Raw genomic sequence first — 19,738 nt, forward strand, 5'->3', positions numbered from 1 at the left:
TGAATTTGATATATTTTATAGAGGAAGCAGGTTAAATTGACAATAATTTCAATGATAGCGTGAATAATAATCCAAATCCTGAGTAAGAATATTTACCTTGTCATTTTCATCATCACTGAGCTCCTCTATCTTAGTTTTTTCATACTGCTCTAAAATATTGGTGCAGTTCTGGTCCCTATAAATAAAAACAAAATGCAGGTGTTAAAACCAAAGCATATATGAAACATTATAAATGATAGCAACGTGTATTTTTATGTATTTTCTTAAGCAAAAAGTAGTCATCAACTCACCTAATAAATTTCAGTAACACATCGCTGATTAACTTTGCCGACTTGACAATTGGACTGCCAAGCTCATTGAAGGTTCCAGCATTATGTTCAACGTACCTTACTTCCCACATTAGGCAAGAAATCGTCCTAAAATTCAAGTTCAAGTAGACCATTGTCACAATCATTTTGCTCTTTGTTATACAGTCAAAAGAAATAAAATCAAAGGATTACATTTCCCATACAGAACAAAGCTGAATATTTTGCCTCAATCCACGGTAGCATTTATACTCTTCCAATTTTCTCTCAACTAAATTGATCAATGTAACCTCTGATCCCTTCTCTCACATTTGCTTGTACATATTCCACTCCATGTGGCAGTGAGAACCACATTCCTACACTCTTTGGGTAAAGAACTTTCTTCTGGATTCCTTGATAGCTATCTTGCATTGAAGGGCATCAGATATGCATTTCCTCAAAAATAGAAACAAGTTTCAAGTTTACTGTCTAATACTCGAGTATGATGAATTACAGGTACATGAAAAATCTTGCACACAGCACCATCACGGGCACATAGATACTAACACACAAAAAAGAAATAGTACATAAATTACACACAGAATTCTACAAGACAGGGCGGAACGGTGGCACAGAGGTAGAGTTCCTGCCTTACAGCGCTTGTGGCGCCGGAGACCAGGGTTCAATCCCGACTACGGGTGCTGTCGGTACGGAGTTTGTACATTGTCCCCGTGACTTGCGTGGGTTTTCTCTGAGATCTTCGGTTTCCTCCCACACTCCAAAGACGTACAGGTTTGTAGGTTAATTGACTTGGTACAAGTATAAATTGTCCCTAGTATGTGTAGAATAAATAAGTTTATTGGCCAAGTATTCACATACAACGAATTTGTATGTAGCGTTAATGTGTGGGGATCGCTGGTTGGCACAGACTCAGTGGGCCAAAGGGCCTGTTTCTGCTCGGTATCTTTAAACGAAAATAAATTATGCAAAGAAAAGCCCATACAGTGCAAGAGGTGGGCTGTAATGTTCGGTTGGTGGGAGAAGGTGAGGTTTATGTAAAGGAAAGAACTGCAGATGCTGGTTTTAATCGAAGATAGACACAAAATGCTGGAGTAAATCAGCGGGACAGGCAGCATCTCTGGAGAGATGGAATGGGTGACATTTCGGGTCGAGACCCTTCTTCAGACTGTCTGTACCCTAGGCATAACCTCCGTGCTGTAATTCTTATCTATGAAGCTCTCATTCTCCCAGATGATCCAGAGGTCATCCAGCTGCAGCTCCAGTTCCCTCATGTAAGAAGCTGCGCCTGGATACAACAATTATAGTCCACAGGTGTAGTCACCAGTGACACCCAGCAGTTTTCCTGGCTTCCTACAGCCTGCAGGAAAAATATTGCACCATTTTACCTGCCATCTCTACTGTACTAAACCAAGGAATAAAAAGTACAAGCATCACAAAGAGCAGACTGTACCATTTCATCCTGTCCCCCTCTGCTCAGACTCCTTGCCAAAGACTCACACTTCCACTCCACACGGTCTGTCTCCCATCACGGCACTCCCAATAGGCCATTTCACTACACCTTGCCTTCTTTTCATTAGTTGTTCAATTTGCCAATTTTGTTCACTCAGCCAATCCAAAGGCTAGCTTTTCAATTCTCCTGTTCCTGCTCTGACATTGAAATTGAGCAGATGGTTTCTAGGCCCTCCAGTTCTTCCTTGAACAGAAGGTCTCAAGGTTCACCAGTTCTTCCTTGAACAGAAACATAATCAATTTCCCTCTACTAACACTCTCCTCCACCTGGCAGAACTTGTCTATAAGGGAAGTGCCCTTATAGTCTGGCAAGCTAACCTCTACCATGTTGAGGCCAGGTGCCAGCTCCCGAACACCTCCTCATACCAGCCCCTTGACCATGGCTCCACAGATGAACACCAGGCCATCATCTCGCAGACTGTTTCCGATCTCATCACCTCTGCCGCTCTGCCCATGAGAGCATCTACCCTTGTCATTATGTAGACTAGCTGTGCCGGCTTGTCTCCTTCCCAAAATCCACAAACAGGACTCCTCTGGCAGACTCATTGTTTCTGCCTGCTCCTGCCTTACAAAACACATCTCCAATTACCTTGATTCTATTCTATCCCCTTGTCCAACCCCATACGAGACACCTCACACACCCAACTCAGAAATAACTTTTAATTTTTAGGCCACCATTGCCTCATCTTTACCATGAACATGCAATACCTTTACACCTCCATCCCCCACCAGGAAGGTCTCAAGGGTCTCCCATTTCTTCCTTGAACAGACACCTAATCAATTTCTCTCTACTAACACTCTCATCTGCCTTGTGTAACTTGTCTTCACTCTTAAAAAACAATCTTTGGACTCCTCCTACTTTCTTTGAATTAAAGGTGTAGCTATGGCCACTCACATGAGCCCCACTGGAACAGTTCTTGTTCCAAACATACCGTGGCACCTTCCCCCAACTTTTTCACCACTACATCGACAACAGCATTAGGGCTGCCTCCTGCACCCGTGCAAAACTCGTTCATTTCATTAACTTAACAATTAACTATCACCTTGCCTTCAAATACACTTGGACTATCTGCGGCACCTCTCTCCCCTTTCTTGATCTCGCTGCCTGTATCATGGGGGACTGACTATTGAATTGATGTATTTTACAAACTCACCGACACCCAGAGCTATCTACACTACACCTCCTCCTATCCTGCCTCTTGCAAACACGTTATACCCTGATCTCAATTTTTTTCTCTACTCTCAAGTTGAGGCTTTCAATTCTAGGACATCTAAAATGTCCACTTTCTTAGGCAAATGCGATTTCCCCCCCTGCTGTCATATATAGATCCCTCGCCCTGCGTCTCCTATGCCCTGTAGTTGTGTTTTCGCTCCCACCCCCGATACTGACTGAATAAGGATAGAGTTCACCTGGTCCTCAACTTTCACACCATCAGCCTCCACATCCAACACGTTATTCTACGACATTTGTCACCTCCAATGTCATCCCACCTAATCTTTACATCTTCCCATCCCTACCCCTTCTGCAGAGACCTCTACTTCCGCAACTCCTTAGATCACTCATCCCCAGGTAGTTTCTCCTGCAACCGCAGGAGTTGCAACATCTGTCCTTATACCTCCTCCCTCACCTCCATTCAGAGACGTTAGCAATCCTTCCAGTTGAGACAGAGGTTTGCATATTCCTCTTGGGTAGCTTAGAACCGAACAGCATGAACATTGATTCCTCCAATTTTAGGTAACTACCAAACCCCCACCCCCAACTCCACTGTGACCAGTGTTTCCAGATATGGGTAGAGCTGCGAAACACTAAGGGGCAGAAACCGCTAGTGGGAGTTGTGTACAGGCCACCTAACAGTAGTAGTGGAGTTGGGAATGGCATCAAACAGGAAATTAGAAATGCGTGCAACAAAGGTAAAATAGTTCTAATGGGTGACTTCAATCTACATATAGATTGGGTGAATCAAATTGGCAGGGGTGCTGAGGAAGAGGATTTCTTGGAATGTATGCGGGATAGTTTTCTAAACCAACATGTAGAGGAACCAACGAGAGAGCAGGCTATTCTAGACTGGGTATTGAGTAATGAGGAAGGGTTAGTTAACAGTCTTGTTGTGCATGGCCCCTTGGGCAAGAGTGACCATAATATAGTTGAGTTCTTCATTAGGATGGAGAGTGACATAATTAATTCAGAAACAAGGGCTCTGAACTTAAAGAAAGGTAACTTTGAGGGTATGAGACGTGAATTGGCCAAGATAGACTGGCAATTGATTCTTAAAGGGTTGACGGTGGATAGGCAATGGAAGGCATTTAAAGACTGCATGGATGAACTACAAAAATTGTTCATCCCAGTTTGGCAAAAGAATAAATCAGGGAAGGTAGTGCATAACAAGGGAAATCAGGGATAGTATCAAAACAAAAGATGAAGCATACAAATTAGCCAGAAAAAGCAGCCTACCAGAGGACAGGGAGAAATTCAGAGTCCAGCAGAGGAGGACAAATGGCTTAATTAGGAAAAGGAAAATAGATTATGAAAGAAAACAGGCAGGGAACATAAAAACTGGCTGCAAAAGTTTTTATAGATATGTGAAGAGAAAAAGATTAGTTAAAACAAATGTAGGTCCCTTGCAGTCAGAAACAGGTGAATTGATCATGGGGAACAAGGACATGGCAGACCAATTGAATAACTACTTTGGTTCTGTCTTCACTAAGGAAGACATAAATAATCTGCCGGAAATAGCAGGGGACCGGGAGTCAAATGAGATGGAGGAACTGAGTGAAATCCAGGTTAGCCGGGAAGTGGCGTTAGGTAAATTGAATGGATTAAAGGCCGATAAATCCCCAGGGCCAGATAGGCTGCATCCCAGAGTACTTAAGGAAGTAGCCGCAGAAATAGTGGATGCATTAGTGATAATTTTTCAAAATTCTTTAGATTCTGGAGTAGTTCCTGAGGATTGGAGGGTAACTAATGTAACCCCACTTTTTAAAAAGAGAGGGAGAGAGAAAACGGGGAATTACAGACCAGTTAGTCTAACATCGGTAGTGGGGAAACTGCTGGAATCAGTTATTAAAGATGGGGTAGCAGCACATTTGGAAAGTGGTGAAATCATTGGACAAAGTCAGCATGGATTTATGAAAGGTAAATCATGTCTGTCGAATCTTATAGAATTTTTCCAGGATGTAACTAGTAGAGTGGATAAGGGAGAACCAGTGGATGTGTTATATCTGGACTTTCAGAAGGCTTTCGACAAGGTCCCACATAAGAGATTAGTATACAAACTTAAAGCACACGGTATTGGGGGTTCAGTATTGATGTGGATAGAGAACTGGCTGGCAGACAGGAAGCAAAGAGTAGGAGTAAACGGGTCCTTTTCACAACGGCAGGCAGTGACTAGTGGGGTACCGCAAGGCTCAGTGCTGGGACCCCAGCTATTTACAATATATATTAATGATTTGGACGAGGGAATTGAATGCAACATCTCCAAGTTTGCGGATGACACGAAGCTGGGGGGCAGTGTTAGCTATGAGGAGGATGCTAGGAGGCTGCAAGGTGACTTGGATAGGTTGGGTGAGTGTGCAAATGCATGGCAGATGCAGTATAATGTGAATAAATGTGAGGTTATCCACTTTGGTGGCAAAAACAGGAAAGTAGACTATTATCTGAATGGTGGCCGATTAGGAAAAGGGGAGATGCAACGAGACCTGGGTGTCATTGTACACCAGTCATTGAAAGTAGGCATGCAGGTGCAGCAGGCAGTGAAGAAAGCGAATGGTATGTTAGCATTCATAGCAAAATGATTTGAGTATAGGAGCAGGGAGGTTCTACTGCCGTTGTACAGGGTCTTGATGAGACCACAGCTGGAGTATTGCGTACAGTTTTGGTCTCCTAATCTGAGGAAAGACATTCTTGCCATAGAGGGAGTACAGAGATGGTTCACCAGACTGATTCCTGGGATGTCAGGACTTTCATATGAAGAAAGACTGGATAGACTCGGCTTGTACTCGCTAGAATTTAGAAGATTGAGGGGGGATCTTATAGAAACTTACAAAATTCTTAAGGGGTTGGACAGGCTAGATGCAGGAAGATTGTTCCCGATGTTGGGGAAGTCCAGAACAAGGGGTCACAGTTTAAGGATAAGGGGGAAATCTTGTAGGACCGAGATGAGAAAAACATTTTTCACACAGAGAGTGGTGAATCTCTGGAATTCTCTGCCACAGAAGGTAATTGAGGCCAGTTCATTGGCTATATTGAGTTAGATGTGGCCCTTGTGGCTAAAGGGATCAGGGGGTATGGAGAGATGGCAGGTACAGGATACTGAGTTGGATGATCAGCCATGATCATATTGAATGGCGGTGCTGGCTCGAAGGGCCGAATGGCCTACTCCTGCACCTATTTTCTATGTTTCCACTTTGAAGGAAATTACCCGAAATTCGGGAAATTCTGGTTGCCTTCAGGTAATTTTAGGGAAATAAAGTAATTTCAGGAAATTTCCCAGCCCAGTAAGCCTTCCCCAACTGCGCATGTGCGACTGCCGCCTCAACTGCGCACGTGCGGGGAGACGCGATAGGCTACATTCAGGCCCGTGGGATGATTTGCGAAAAAAAAGTATGTACCTGTATATTTACGGCCATCTGCGCCTGCGCAGTTGGGGGAGGCCCGTCAGCCACGTCACAATTGAAAATGGCGGCAGTGGGGCGGTAGGGACACCATCTCCCCGCGCTTGCGCAGTGGGCCCAGTATCTACGCGTGCGCAGTTGGGGCGGCAGCCACACATGCACAGTTGGGGAAGGCTTACTGAGCCGGAAAATACCGTCGAATTCCAGGTAATTTGGAATTCTATTTCAAATTTTTTTTTGAGGGATGGAAGCACTGACCGTGACCCACCTGGACTTGCACCCATTTCTCCTCTCCCCCCTCCTCTACCAGCTACATTCCTTCCATTAATTTCACAATTCCCAACTCTTCAATTATTTTGTTACACACCGTCTGTCTTTTCATCTCTGCCTTTTGTCCAACCATCCCCCAATCATAAGCCTCCATCACCTGTATCCACCTTTTACTTTACTTGCTAGGCCTTGTCTTCTCTCCCCTCTTCTCTTCCACCTTTTTCTTTCCCCCACCCCCCAAAATCAGTCGTCATCAAGATCAAGAAGAATACTAAAAATAAAAGCAGTGTACCAATGTACAGTTTACTTTAGTAACTAGCAAGATCAAGCGACTCACTGGTGATTGGAAATGTATTCCATTAAAATGAGAATTTAACATTATTAAACAGCCAATTACATTTCTTTCTCACGAGAAGAAGAAATGATTGAGGGAGAAAGAGGCTGTTGTCGAATCTAGAAAATACAGACTGAAGTAAAAATGCCTGAAACCTTGCAAAGACTTCCTTTCAGATTAATGGCTAACTTCTCCACAGACAGACATTGACTAGTCCAGCAGTAATCACGATCTAGTGTGGTTAAAAGCATAGGTCACCCTCTCTGTTCGGGTCAGAAATTAACTAGCCTCACAAAAGACAGTCCTTATTTAAATACCACAAAGGGGATTGTTAAAGCATTAATATTTCTTGCAAATCTAGTCAGCAAACAAATCAAACCTTAATAAATGGAAAGATATACCTACCTATAAAATCTGTTTTCTAATTTCCTCCTGATGGTGTTCAGGTCTGTTGGATATGCAATCACAGTGCAATACAATGGGTAGGCATTGAGATCCACTGGAGCAGAAAATGGTGCTGCTATTTCTGCCAAAGCAATTAAAACTTGGTCATTTTCTCAGAAAAAGTGATCCAAAGCATCTTAAGTAAATTAAACTATAAACCACAAATTTAAAAGTTATTGACACCAATGGAGTTGATTATTGGAAATTAAAGTTAGTACCAAGTGCTAGCAGTTGATCAATTCCCTGAATGATACGTTCACATTCTTCATTTGCAAAGCAGGATCCCCAATCACCTTCTTGGGGTTTATATAACAAGTCTTTAAGCTCGTCCGGTGTGACTGGAACGCTAGCACCAATTTCTTCAGGGTAGGTAGCTGCAAAAAGTGTACACAAAGTGCCTTAAATAAAGATAGTAGCTTTGCAAATAATGCCTCTATAATTGCATTAAATGAACAGCAACACTCAGCATGATCTAAAATGCAAATTCAAAATTACTGTGTAGCTACACATATTTAAGACATGAACTTCCATAGAGACTATTTGCTAAGAATGTTTACATGGGAAACATTCCCCAATTACTTCTAGAAGTGCAGTTTTTCTTACTAAATCCAAAATGAGAATTACAGGGAACATTTACAAATTTATTAAAATGAAGGCACTAAAAATGTTAACTACAATTAAAAGAGTAATCCAAAAAGTATCAACATTCTTGAAAGGATCACAAGCAAATGCTCAACTTTTGAGGTAGAATGCCTTTTTATAAATTTGCCTTTTTAATTTCCAATCCTGGAACTTTACATTTTTACATTCACATTATTACATGGACATCCCACCTCATCTTTTTAACCACTTCCAGCCCTACAATCCTCCATTATGTGCAGGGTGGGCTGGGGAGAAAAGGGAAACAACTGTGAGGAGCCAAGCCATGTGTCTAGTTAGCTTGCCTCCCATTTCTCTTAAATTTTCCCCCTCCTTTAAATCTGCACCCTCTAGTATTTGACATTTCCATTCTAGTAAAAAGATTCTGACTATCTACTTCAGGGGTCGGCAACCTTGTTCTGCATAGGGGGCGGGACGCATGTCTGTGAGCGGATGGCGGGCCACATCTATCACGTGTACACATGGATCCCGCTCCCATCCCGCCCCGGATGGCAGGCATCAAATCACATGTTCACAGAAGGTAGACAAAAATGCTGGAGAAACTCAGCGGGTGAGGCAGCCTCATGCAATCCTTGCATGTCTCACCCGCTGAGTTTCTCCAGCATTTTTGTCTACCTTTGATTTTTCCAGCATCTACAGATCTTTCTTAAACGTGTTCACAGAAGGTGCACAGCCATCCCGGCAGCTTTGTGCAGGATGCAGTACGGCCAGAGCTTGGCCGCTGTTCGGGGCGACTGCCCTGCGGGCCAGATGATTTTGGGTTACGGGTCGCATTCGGCTTGCCGACTGCGGATCTACTTGATCTATCCCTCTCAATTTTATATGCTTCTATAAGGACACCTCTGACACTCCAGAGAAAACAATTCAATTTGACCAACCTCTCCTTTTAGCCAAATGCACTGACCCAGGCAACATCCAGGTGAAACTCTTGTGCAAAACCTCAACATCCTTCCAATAGTGTGGTAACCAGAACAGCTCTCAATACTTCAACTATAGCCTAAACAAGGTTTTATACAAGGTTTTACACTCAATGCCCTGATCGACGAAGGCAAGCATACTATATGCCTTTTTTTACCACCCCATCCACTTGAAATGCCACTTTCAAGGAGCTATGGATTTGAACACCCCAATATCCGTCTGTACATCATTGCTCCTTACTGCATTACCTCATACTTGTCCAGATGAAACTCCATCTACCATTTCTCCATTCAAATTTCCAACAGATCTATATCCTGTTGCATCTTGATAATCTGTCATTTTCCACATCTCCGTTAATTCATTATGTTATCAGTAAACATGCTAATCAGGCCACCTACATTTTTTTTTCAAATCATAAATGTTTATATATACCCAGCACTGATCCTTGCAGAACACATGGTCACAGACCCCCAAATGGAAAAACACTTAACCACTATCTTTTTTTGTATCCAATTTACCAACTCAACATGGATCATATGAAGTAATCTTCTGGTTACCGATTCATCATGAATCATAGATTATGTCATCTTCTGGACCAGTCAACCATAAGGGACCTTGTCAAATGCTTTACTAAAGTTCATGTAAGTTCATCCACAGTCTTATCCTCATCTATCACCTTTGTCAACTCCTCAAAAAAAACTCAAATTTGAGTCAGGACCTACCCCACACAAAGTAATTCTAACTATCCCTAGTAAGACCATGCTTTTCCAAATTAGAATAGATGTTGTCTCCAAGAATCCTCTTTAATAATCACGTCTGCAATATGGAGAGAATGGTCCAATTATGAACAGACATGATTATGATTATTCCTTCCAGATAAGTTATTTTCCTTGGGACCACAGTAGGCAGAGGCTGACTTCCAAAACTTTACAAAGAGGCAGATTGATGACTTGTGTCAACAATATTGTTCATGCCACGCATTAACTAATCAGAAACTGCTACCTTGTGTTCTTCATAGTTCAAAGAAATGTAGCCATGCTGAAACAACCACCAGCCCTACAATCTGTTTTTTCCCCTCCAGCCACCCATCACCAAGCGAGGGATTGAATATCTCTTATTTATTTTTTTGAATAAATTTGAATTTGTTTTAATTTGCACCTTAACAGTAATATTTGGTTTATACTTTAATATAAAAATGAAACATCAGGTTAATTTTCACCAGGATGAGTTTTAAAAAGTACATATTTAAAAATAGGGACATAGCACAGAAACAAGCCATTAGATCCAAACTGTCCATGTTGCAAAGGGACTCAATGACCACAGAGCCTTAATTGCAACTGTATGGCCTTGGGACAAATGGAGTTCCACATTGGACTGAAGGTGCACACCGCGAGGACAGCCTGTCGAACCTAGTTCAGCTTACCGACACAGCATGGAAACAGGCCCTACGACCCACTGACTCCTTGTCGGCCACTGATTACCTGTTCACACTAGTTCTATGTTGATCTACTCCCTACACATTTGGGGCAATTTTATAGAGGCCAATTAACCTACAAACCTGCATGTCTTTAGGATGTGGGAGGAAACCGAAACACCCTGAAGAAACCCACATGATCACAGGGAGAATGTGCAAACGTCACACAGACAACACCTGAGGTCAGGATTGAACCTAGGTCTCTGATGCTGTGAGGCAGCAGCTCGACCAATGCTGCACCACTGTGTTGCCCTTCGAGCATGGAAGACAAAAGTAGAGCGATATTTATTTTGAAAATATTTTTCTTTCATTGTAAATATGCATAATTAAACAGGTGAAAATTAGTTCACCTAATTTCTATTGGTCACACATTAGATAAATTAATTGACAGCATGGTTAAAACATATTTCTGATCGTCAAGTATACAATATTGTGGGCAGTACATTGGTGCAACTTATAGAGTTGCTACCTCATAGCGCCAGGGATCTGGGTTCGATCCTGACCTCAGGTGTTGTTTGTGTTGTGTTTGCATGTTCTTTCTGCGATCCCATGGATTTCCAGTTGCTCTGGTTTCGTCCTACATCCCAAAGACCTGAGGGTGTGTAGATTAATTGGCCACTGTAAAATTGTCCATAGTGTATAGGGAGTGAATGGGTAAGAGGAATCGCATTGAAATAGTGTGAATCGGTGATCGATGTTCGCCGTGGACTTGGTGGGCCGAAATGCCTGTTTCCATGCTGTACCCATAAACACCAACTTTAAACTTAAACAGCACAGAGATATTATGTTTAATAACTAGAAATGCTTGTACAGTTAAAAGTGTCCTACCATTTTCCGGTATTTGTTCCATGTCCCAGGGGCTCATCTTCTCCAACTCATTATTATCCCAGCTAGAAATATCACACATCAATTAAAATTAAATCGCGGACACAAAGCTCCAAAACGATACAAGGTTTTACCAATAAATCAATGCATCCACTTGAAAACTGAAAGACTTGCATTGTTAAAAGGCAACGAGATAACTATGAATATATTTCACGATGAAAATCTTCACAAGCAATGTTACCAGTGATAGAAACATAGAAATTAGGTGCAGGAGTAGGCCATTCGGCCCTTCGAACCTGCACCGCCATTCAATATGATCATGGCTGATCATCCAACTCAGTATCCCATACCTGCCTTCTCTCCATACCCTCTGATCCCCTTAGCCACAAGGGCCACATCTAACTCCCTCTTAAATATAGCCAATGAACTGGCCTCGACTACCCTCTGTGGCAGAGAGTTCCAGAGATTCACCACTCTCTGTGTGAAAAAAGTTATTCTCATCTCAGTTTTAAAGGATTTCCCCCTTATCCTTAAGCTGTGACCCCTTGTCCTGGACTTCCCCAACATCGGGAGCAATCTTCCTGCATCTAGCCTGTCCAACCCCTTAAGAATTTTATAAGTTTCTATAAGATCCCCTCTCAATCTCCTAAATTCTAGAGAGTATAAACCAAGTCTATCCAGTCTTTCTTCAAAAGACAGTCCTGACATCCCAGGAATCAGTCTGGTGAACCTTCTCTGCACTCCCTCTAGGGCAATAATGTCCTTCCTCAGATTTGGAGACCAAAACTGTACGCAATACTCCAATACTCCAAGATTCGTCAGACATGATTTACCTTTATAAATCCATGCTGACTTTGTCCAATGATTTCACCACTTTCCAGGTGTGGTCTCATCAAGACCCTGTACAACTGCAGTAGAACCTCCCTGCTCCTATACTCAAATCCTTTTGCTATGAAAGCTAACATACCATTTGCTTTCTTCACTGCCTGCTGCACCTGCATGCCTACTTTCAATGACTGGTGTACCATGACACCCAGGTCTCGCTGCATCTCCCCTTTTCCTAGTCGGCCACCATTTAGATAATAGTCTGCTTTCCTGTTTTTGCCACCAAAATGGATAACCTCACATTTATCCACATTATACTGCATCTGCCAAACATTTGCCCACTCACCCAGCCTATCCAAGTCACCTTGCAGTCTCCTAACATCCTCCTCACAGCTAACACTGCCCCCCAGCTTAGTGTCATCCGCAAACTTGGAGATATTGCCTTCAATTCCCTCATCCAGATCATTAATATATATTGTAAATAGCTGGGGTCCCAGCACTGAGCCTTGCGGTACCCCACTAGTCACTGCCTGCCATTGTGAAAAGGACCCGTTTACTCCTACTCTTTGCTTCCTGTTTACCAGCCAGTTCTCTATCCACATCAACACTGAACCCCCAATGCCGTGTGCTTTAAGTTTGTATACTAATCTCTTATGTGGGACCTTGTCGAAAGCCTTCTGGAAGTCCAGATACACCACATCCACTGGTTCTCCCCTATCCACGCTACTAGTTACATCCTCGAAAAATTCTATAAGATTCGTCAGACATGATTTACCTTTTGTAAATCCATGCTGACTTTGTCCAATGATTTCACCACTTTCCAAATGTGCTGCTATCCCATCTTTAATAACTGACTCTAGCAGTTTCCCCACTACCGATGTTAGACTAACTGGTCTGTAATTCCCCGTTTTCTCTCTCCCTCCCTTCTTAAAAAGTGGGGTTACGTTTGCTACCCGCCAATCCTCAGGAACTACTCCAGAATCTAAAGAGTTTTGAAAGATTATTACTAATGCATCCACTATTTCTGGAGCTACTTCCTTAAGTACTCTGGGATGCAGCCTATCTGGCCCTGGGGATTTATCGGCCTTTAATCCATTCAATTTACCCAACACCACTTCCCGGCTAACCTGGATTTCACTCAATTCCTCCAACTCCTTTGATCCGCGGTCCCCTGCTATTTCCGGCAGATTATTTATGTCTTCCTTAGTGAAGACGGAACCAAAGTAGTTATTCAATTGGTCCGCCATATCCTTGTTCCCCATGATCAACTCGCCTGTTTCTGACTGCAAGGGACCTACATTTGTTTTAACTAATTTCTTTTTTTTCACATATCTATAAAAACTTTTGCAGTCAGTTTTTATGTTCCCTGCCAGTTTTCTTTCATAATCTATTTTTCCTTTCCTAATTAAGCCCTTTGTCCTCCTCTGCTGGTCTCTGAATTTCTCCCAGTCCTCCGGTATGCTGCTTTTTCTGGCTAATTTGTACGCATCATCCTTCGCTTTGATACTATTCCCTGATTTATTATTTTGCCAAACTGGGATGAACAATTTTTGTAGTTCATCCATGCAGTCTTTAAATGTCTTCCATTGCATATCCACAGTCAACCCTTTTAGAATTAATTGGCAGTCAATCTTGGCCAATTCACGTCTCATACCCTCAAAGTTACCTTTCTTTAAGTTCAGAACCATTGTTTCTGAATTAACAATGTCACTCTCCATCCTAATGAAGAACTCAACCATTTTATGGTCACTCTTGCCCAAGGGGGCACGTACAACAAGACTGCTAACTAACCCTTCCTCATTACTCAATACCCAGTCTAAAATAGCCTGCTCTCTCGTTGGTTCCTCTACATGTTGATTTAGATAACTATCCCGCATACATTCCAAGAAATCCTCTTCCTCAGCACCCCTGCCAATTTGATTCACCCAATCTATATGTAGATTGAAGTCACCAGTGATGTGGGTTGTAAAGCCGCATCATGAGGCAAGAAACACAAATTAACAAAAGGTGTTGATTTATTTACTTTTTTCCCTCCACACAAATTCTCAAGTTTACTTTACTTTTACTTTAGACTTTACTATTGAGATACAGCACAGAAACAGGCCCTTTGGCCCACATGTCCGCACTGGTCGGCGATCACCCCGTACATTCACACGATCCTACACACTAGGGACGGTCTACAATTTTACCAAACCCAATTAACCTACAAACCTGTACATCTTTGGAGTGTAGGAAGAAACCAGAAGAAAACCCATGCAGTCACAGGGAGAAAGCACAAACTCTGTACAGACAAGCACCTGTAGTTCGGATTGAACCAAGTTCCCTGGCGCTCTAAATCTACCACTGCGCTAAAGTGCTGCCTAAGCTAGTCCCATTCGCCCGCATTTGGTCCATATTCCTCTCCATGTACCATTTATTAAATGTTGTTATTGTATCTGTCTCAAATACCTCTTTTGGCAGCTCATTCAACACACCCTCCACTTTCTGAGTGAAAATGTTGTCCCTCAGGTTCCGATTAAATCTTTCCCCTCTCACCTTAAAACTATGCCCTCTGCTTCTTGATACTCCCTACCCTGGGTAAAATACTCTATACATTCACCCTCTTGATTCTCCCCATGATTTTAAACAGCTCTATAAGATCACCCCTTACCCACGCACTCCAAGGAATAAAGTCCTTACTTCCCAATTTTTCCCTATTGCTGAGGTCCTTGAATCCTGACAACATCCTTTTAAATCATCTTTGCATCACAATATGCTGAAGTAACTCAGCGGGTCAGACTGCATCGCTGGAGAACATGGAAGCTAATGTTTCAGTTCAGGACCTTCTTCAGACACTTTCCACTACCTCTAGCACAGTGGCCAAAACCTAACACAATACGCCAAATGTGGCCAATCAAGGACATGTACAACTGTAACAGAAGGTCCCTACTTCTATACTTAATACGCTGACTGTAGAAGGCCAATGTACCAAAAGTCTATGACACTGCATTCAAGGAACTATGTACCAGCACTTCCAGATCCCTCTGCTCTCTAACACCCTCCAGGACCCTACCATTCATTGGGAAGGTCCTGCCCTGGTTTGACTTTTTAATGTGCAACACCTTATGTCTGTATCCTGTTCACATTGCGAGTCGTTAGTGAGGATGGAAGAATGGACTAATTCGCTTGGCTGAACTCAACCTCACATTGAACAATTTCTCCTTCAACCCAACTCACTTTCTCCAGACTTCTTCTGGACCCAAGCTACTCCTACATTTTTTCTGAGATTTGTGAATCAAGCTTCACTTTGACCAACCCACATCCTCAACTATGTTGTGAGTACATCAACATCTACCTTGGTGCTGCTTCCTATATCTGTACACGACCCAACATTTTCACCACTTTTGATGCCAATTTTCACCATGCACTGACCTCCACATGGCCCATTTTTCATTCTTCCCTGCCATTTCTGAATCTTTCCACCTCCATCTTAAGATAGACAACCCAGATATAACGAGTGCGGTATGCAGGCAACAGAATGCTCAGGGTTGTTGTGGTCGAAATGCACAAACTTCCACAACAGGTCTAACGACTCCTACAGCTGACTTGACACTTTACTTCCACCTGCTGTACCCCCTGCAAGATTACTATTCAATTTTTCCAGCTCCTGCATGTCCACTGTATCTGCTCAGATGATGAGACATCTTCTTTCTTTCAGAACTATGGCTCCCTCCTAACATAGAGAAGAGATTGTGACTACATTTCATCTTTTTCCCGTACCTCTGCTCACACTCCCTCTAACTGTAAAAAGAACAGCTAAAGTGCCTTTTGTTCTTACCTTCCTCTGCATTCAAAGGATCATTTCAGCATAACATTCACAAACTCCAACAAAGTTGCAGCTGCAAACATATCTTCCCCTCACTGATCAGCATTTCAGAATTGTTCCTTTCATGCTTCCTCAGTCTCTTCTGAGCTAACATGGCAATTTCCAATGAAAACACAGAAGTTACAACTATCTTTTACCCTTTTCCCTCTCCACCATCCATGGATCCAATCAGTGTTTCCAGTTCAAGCAGCAACTCACTAGCAATTCTTCCCATCCAATGTAGTGCATTCAGCATTCTCAATGTAGTCTCCTCTACACTGCAGAGACTAGACTGGTGATTCTGCTGGGAGCACTCGCATTCAGTCCACAAGGCCAATCCTGAGCTTCCTGTTGACTGCCATATTTATTTTTCAGACCACACAAGTGGGCTGAAGAATGGGAAATGGATTTCAATGCAGATACATGTGATGTATTACATTTTGGAAATTCAAACCAGGGCAGGACTTTCACAGTGAATGGTGGAGCCCTGGGGAGTGTTGTAAACCAGAGGGATCAAGGAGTACAGGTGCACAGTTATCTGAAAGTAATGGCACAGGTAAATAGAGTGATAAAGAAAGCTTTTGGTACATTGGCCTTCACCAGTCAGGGTACTGAGTGTAGAAGTTGGGATGTTCTGACACAGTTGTACAAGATGTTGGTGAGGCCACATTTGGTACAATGTATTCAGTTCTAGTCACCCTGCTATAGGAATGATGCCGAGAAGTTTTAAGTGGATGTTGCCAGCACTCAAGGGCCTGAGTTACAGGGAGACATTGGGCAAGCTAGGACGTTATTCCTTGGAACGCAGGTGGCTAAGGAGTGCTCTTATGGAGGTATATAAAATCATGAGAACTAATCGGGTTAATGACCAAAAGACTCGGTCCTTTGCCTTAGCCTCCTGTGCTCCAAGAAATAATGTCCTAGCTTTGCAGGGAGGGGGAATCGAGAACCAGAGGACGTTAACTTAAAGTGAGGGGGGAAAGATTTAATAGGAACCTGGGGAGCAATTTTTTCACAGGGTGGTGGGTATATGGAATGAACTGCCAGAGGAGGTAGTTGTGGCAGGTACAATAACAACATTTAAAAGACACTTGGACAGGTACATGGATAGGAAAGGTTCAGAGGGATATGGCTGAAATGCAGGAAAATGGGATTACCGTATTTCCCACAATGAAGACGCTATTTTTTACCCAAAAACAAGGGACGGAAATTTACCTGCGTCTTGGAGGCCGAAGGTTATTAGCCAAGAAAGATAGACTTGGCTATCCCTCAGTACAGCAACATCAAGAATAATGTTGCAGTACTGAGGGATAGTCAAGTCTATCCCTCATGCTGGTAGCTGATGGGAAGCGGCTGTAAAAGGGCAACTTTGGGGGGGGAGGGGGAGAGAGAGAGTGCTCCGTTCACAGCGTGGGGGGAGTCTGGCCCGGGTCGGAGCGTTGAGAAGGAGGGGGTCGGGATCATGCCAGCAACTCCAGGCGCTGAGCCACCGCGTTGTGGCCGGAGAGGGAAGTAGCTCTTATTTGCGGGAAGCGGCTGACATGAGCGAGGCAGGAGAGTGGTGTTCAGACGGAGAGTACTGCCAGAGGTGAGCAGGCCGGCAGAAGGCGCTGAGGTGGCAGCCGGTTCCGCTGTCCGGTCCCGGCAGCCGTTCGCAGCCACCCGAGCTACTTCCCTCCCCGGCCACTTCTTATTCTCTCTGTTATTCTCACTTGACCGACAACCGCCACACACCTCCAAAGCATGTCCCCAACACTTCTCTCCTGCCGCTCTCCGACCTCGCTCATGTCAGCCGCTTCCCGCAAATCCTTAAATTCCGACTGCCGCCGGGAGCAGGACATGGCCACACTTGCTGTGCTGGGTGACACTGCATGGCATTCACTGCCCGGTCTGTGTCTTTCAATGTAAATTTGCAATGGGACATGCTTTGGAGGTGTGTGGTGGTTGTCGGTCAAGTGAGAATCAGAATGCTGCTGCCTTGTCAACACACGCGCACAAAAGCAGTTGGTATTAGTTTCGAAATTTCCATATTTGACCTGGCTCGGAGACCGGACAGTGAGGGGACCAGCTCAAGAGCAAAGATCATAGAGCAGAGCGGGTCAGAGGGCGATGGATAACAGGACAGCAGGTAGTGGAGCTTACTCCTATGTTAGTGCGAGTAACCACAATTGGTCCCTTGAACCAGTATTGTCATTCAATAAGATCACAACTGATTCAACTTGTCCCGGTGTGCTCCCATTTTTCCCACCATCTCTCCACCTGCCGTCACCCTCCACCCACCCATTCAGTCATTCAGAATGGAGGCGATCTGGCAAATTGGGCAAATTGAATTGTTACTTTCTTTATTTTTATTTTTCATTTTATATTTTTTTGAGCGTAAGAAATTCTATGTCCCGCCAGCCTTTTTTCAAAATTTAGCAGGTGCGTCTTCATTGCCGGGAAATACAATAGCTTAGATGGGGCACCTTGGTTGGCATGGATGTGTTGAGGCCAGAGGCCTGTTTCCATGCTGTATTACGTGTTAAAGAAGGAACTGCAGATGCTGGAAAATCGAAGGTACACAAAAATGCTGGAGAAACTCAGCGGGTGCAGCAGCATCTATGGAGCGAAGGAAATAGGCAACGTTTCGGGCCGAAAAGTTGCCTATTTCCTTCGCTCCATAGATGCTGCTGCACCCGCTGAGTTTCTCCAGCATTTTTGTGTACCTTCCATGCTGTATTATGTTCTATACATGCTGGAGGGTAGAAGAAAGAGAAATGATTGCAAATAAGCACATGATTCTAAGAGGAGACAAAGGGAACTGCAGGTGCTGGAGAGGGATTGGCAGTATAGATGGCAAGAAGCTGTTTTCTCTGTGCAGTTTGATACCTGGACACATAGTTCTGTGAAAAAGTTTGTTAAGGACCCATTTTAAAATGTAGAAACGAGCCTCTATGTTCCTGTTAGTGTGAAGGGCAAGATTGGCAGGATTAAAGAAACATGGCTGAGGAGGGATATTGAAGCTCTGGTTAGGATAAATGAGGCGTTGAGTTTGGGCAGCATTTGACGGGGGATCTAGGAGGTTAAAAAGAGGACAAGTAAAGAATCCAAACAAATGTTATAAGAATATTTAGACCAAAGGGTAACTAGGAAGAGAGAATAGATCTCCTTAAAGATCAGTGCGGTATTCTATTTTAGATCAATACGTTTTTACATCTACATTACGAAAGAGATGTTAGCAATCTTGAAATATATCAAGGTCGGTAATTTCCCAGGACCTAACCATGGATTTCCTACGACATTGTGGGAAGCAAGAGATTACATTCTTGGTGCTCGCAGAGACATTTGTATCATTGCTAGCCCCAAATGAGGCACTGGATGGCAGAAAGGTGGCTAATGTTGTGCTTTTATTGAAGTAGTTATGGTTGCCATGCTATTAAAAAAAGGGAGCAAAAAAGATTCCAAGAATATTGCCCGGATTGCAAGGCTTGAGTTAAAGCAGAGATTGAATAGGTTGGCACTGCTTTCCCTGCAGTGAAGCTGGCTGAAGGGTGAGATGAGAAGTTGAAAAATTATGAGGGAGGGGGGTGGAGTTTTACCACACAGGGGGTTATGTAGAACAGAATATCCGTGGATTCACCTGCAGCTTCAGGAACAGATTGATATTAAAAATTTGCACAGAACACACATAGTTAAAAACAGATATGGACACAAATAAGAGAACAACTGAGTTTATATTA

The 19,738-nt window shown here is 43.3% G+C and overlaps 1 protein-coding gene across 3 annotated transcripts in view; it reads right to left on the minus strand.

The window, feature by feature from the left end:
- The window catches only part of brwd3 (bromodomain and WD repeat domain containing 3), a 114,986-nt gene that overhangs the window by 21,721 nt on the left and 73,527 nt on the right, over positions 1-19,738 (minus strand). For all 3 annotated transcript variants that reach the window (XM_033030113.1, XM_033030114.1, XM_033030112.1), the window contains exons 29-33: positions 11,354-11,415; positions 7,692-7,847; positions 7,435-7,555; positions 291-416; positions 97-175 (exon numbers count right to left, since the gene is read on the minus strand). In XM_033030113.1, the coding sequence (XP_032886004.1) occupies positions 97-175; positions 291-416; positions 7,435-7,555; positions 7,692-7,847; positions 11,354-11,415 (544 nt within the window). The remainder of the gene's footprint in view (positions 1-96; positions 176-290; positions 417-7,434; positions 7,556-7,691; positions 7,848-11,353; positions 11,416-19,738) is intronic.

This window comes from Amblyraja radiata, chromosome 12, assembly GCF_010909765.2.
Source record: "Amblyraja radiata isolate CabotCenter1 chromosome 12, sAmbRad1.1.pri, whole genome shotgun sequence".
NCBI lineage: Eukaryota > Metazoa > Chordata > Chondrichthyes > Rajiformes > Rajidae > Amblyraja > Amblyraja radiata.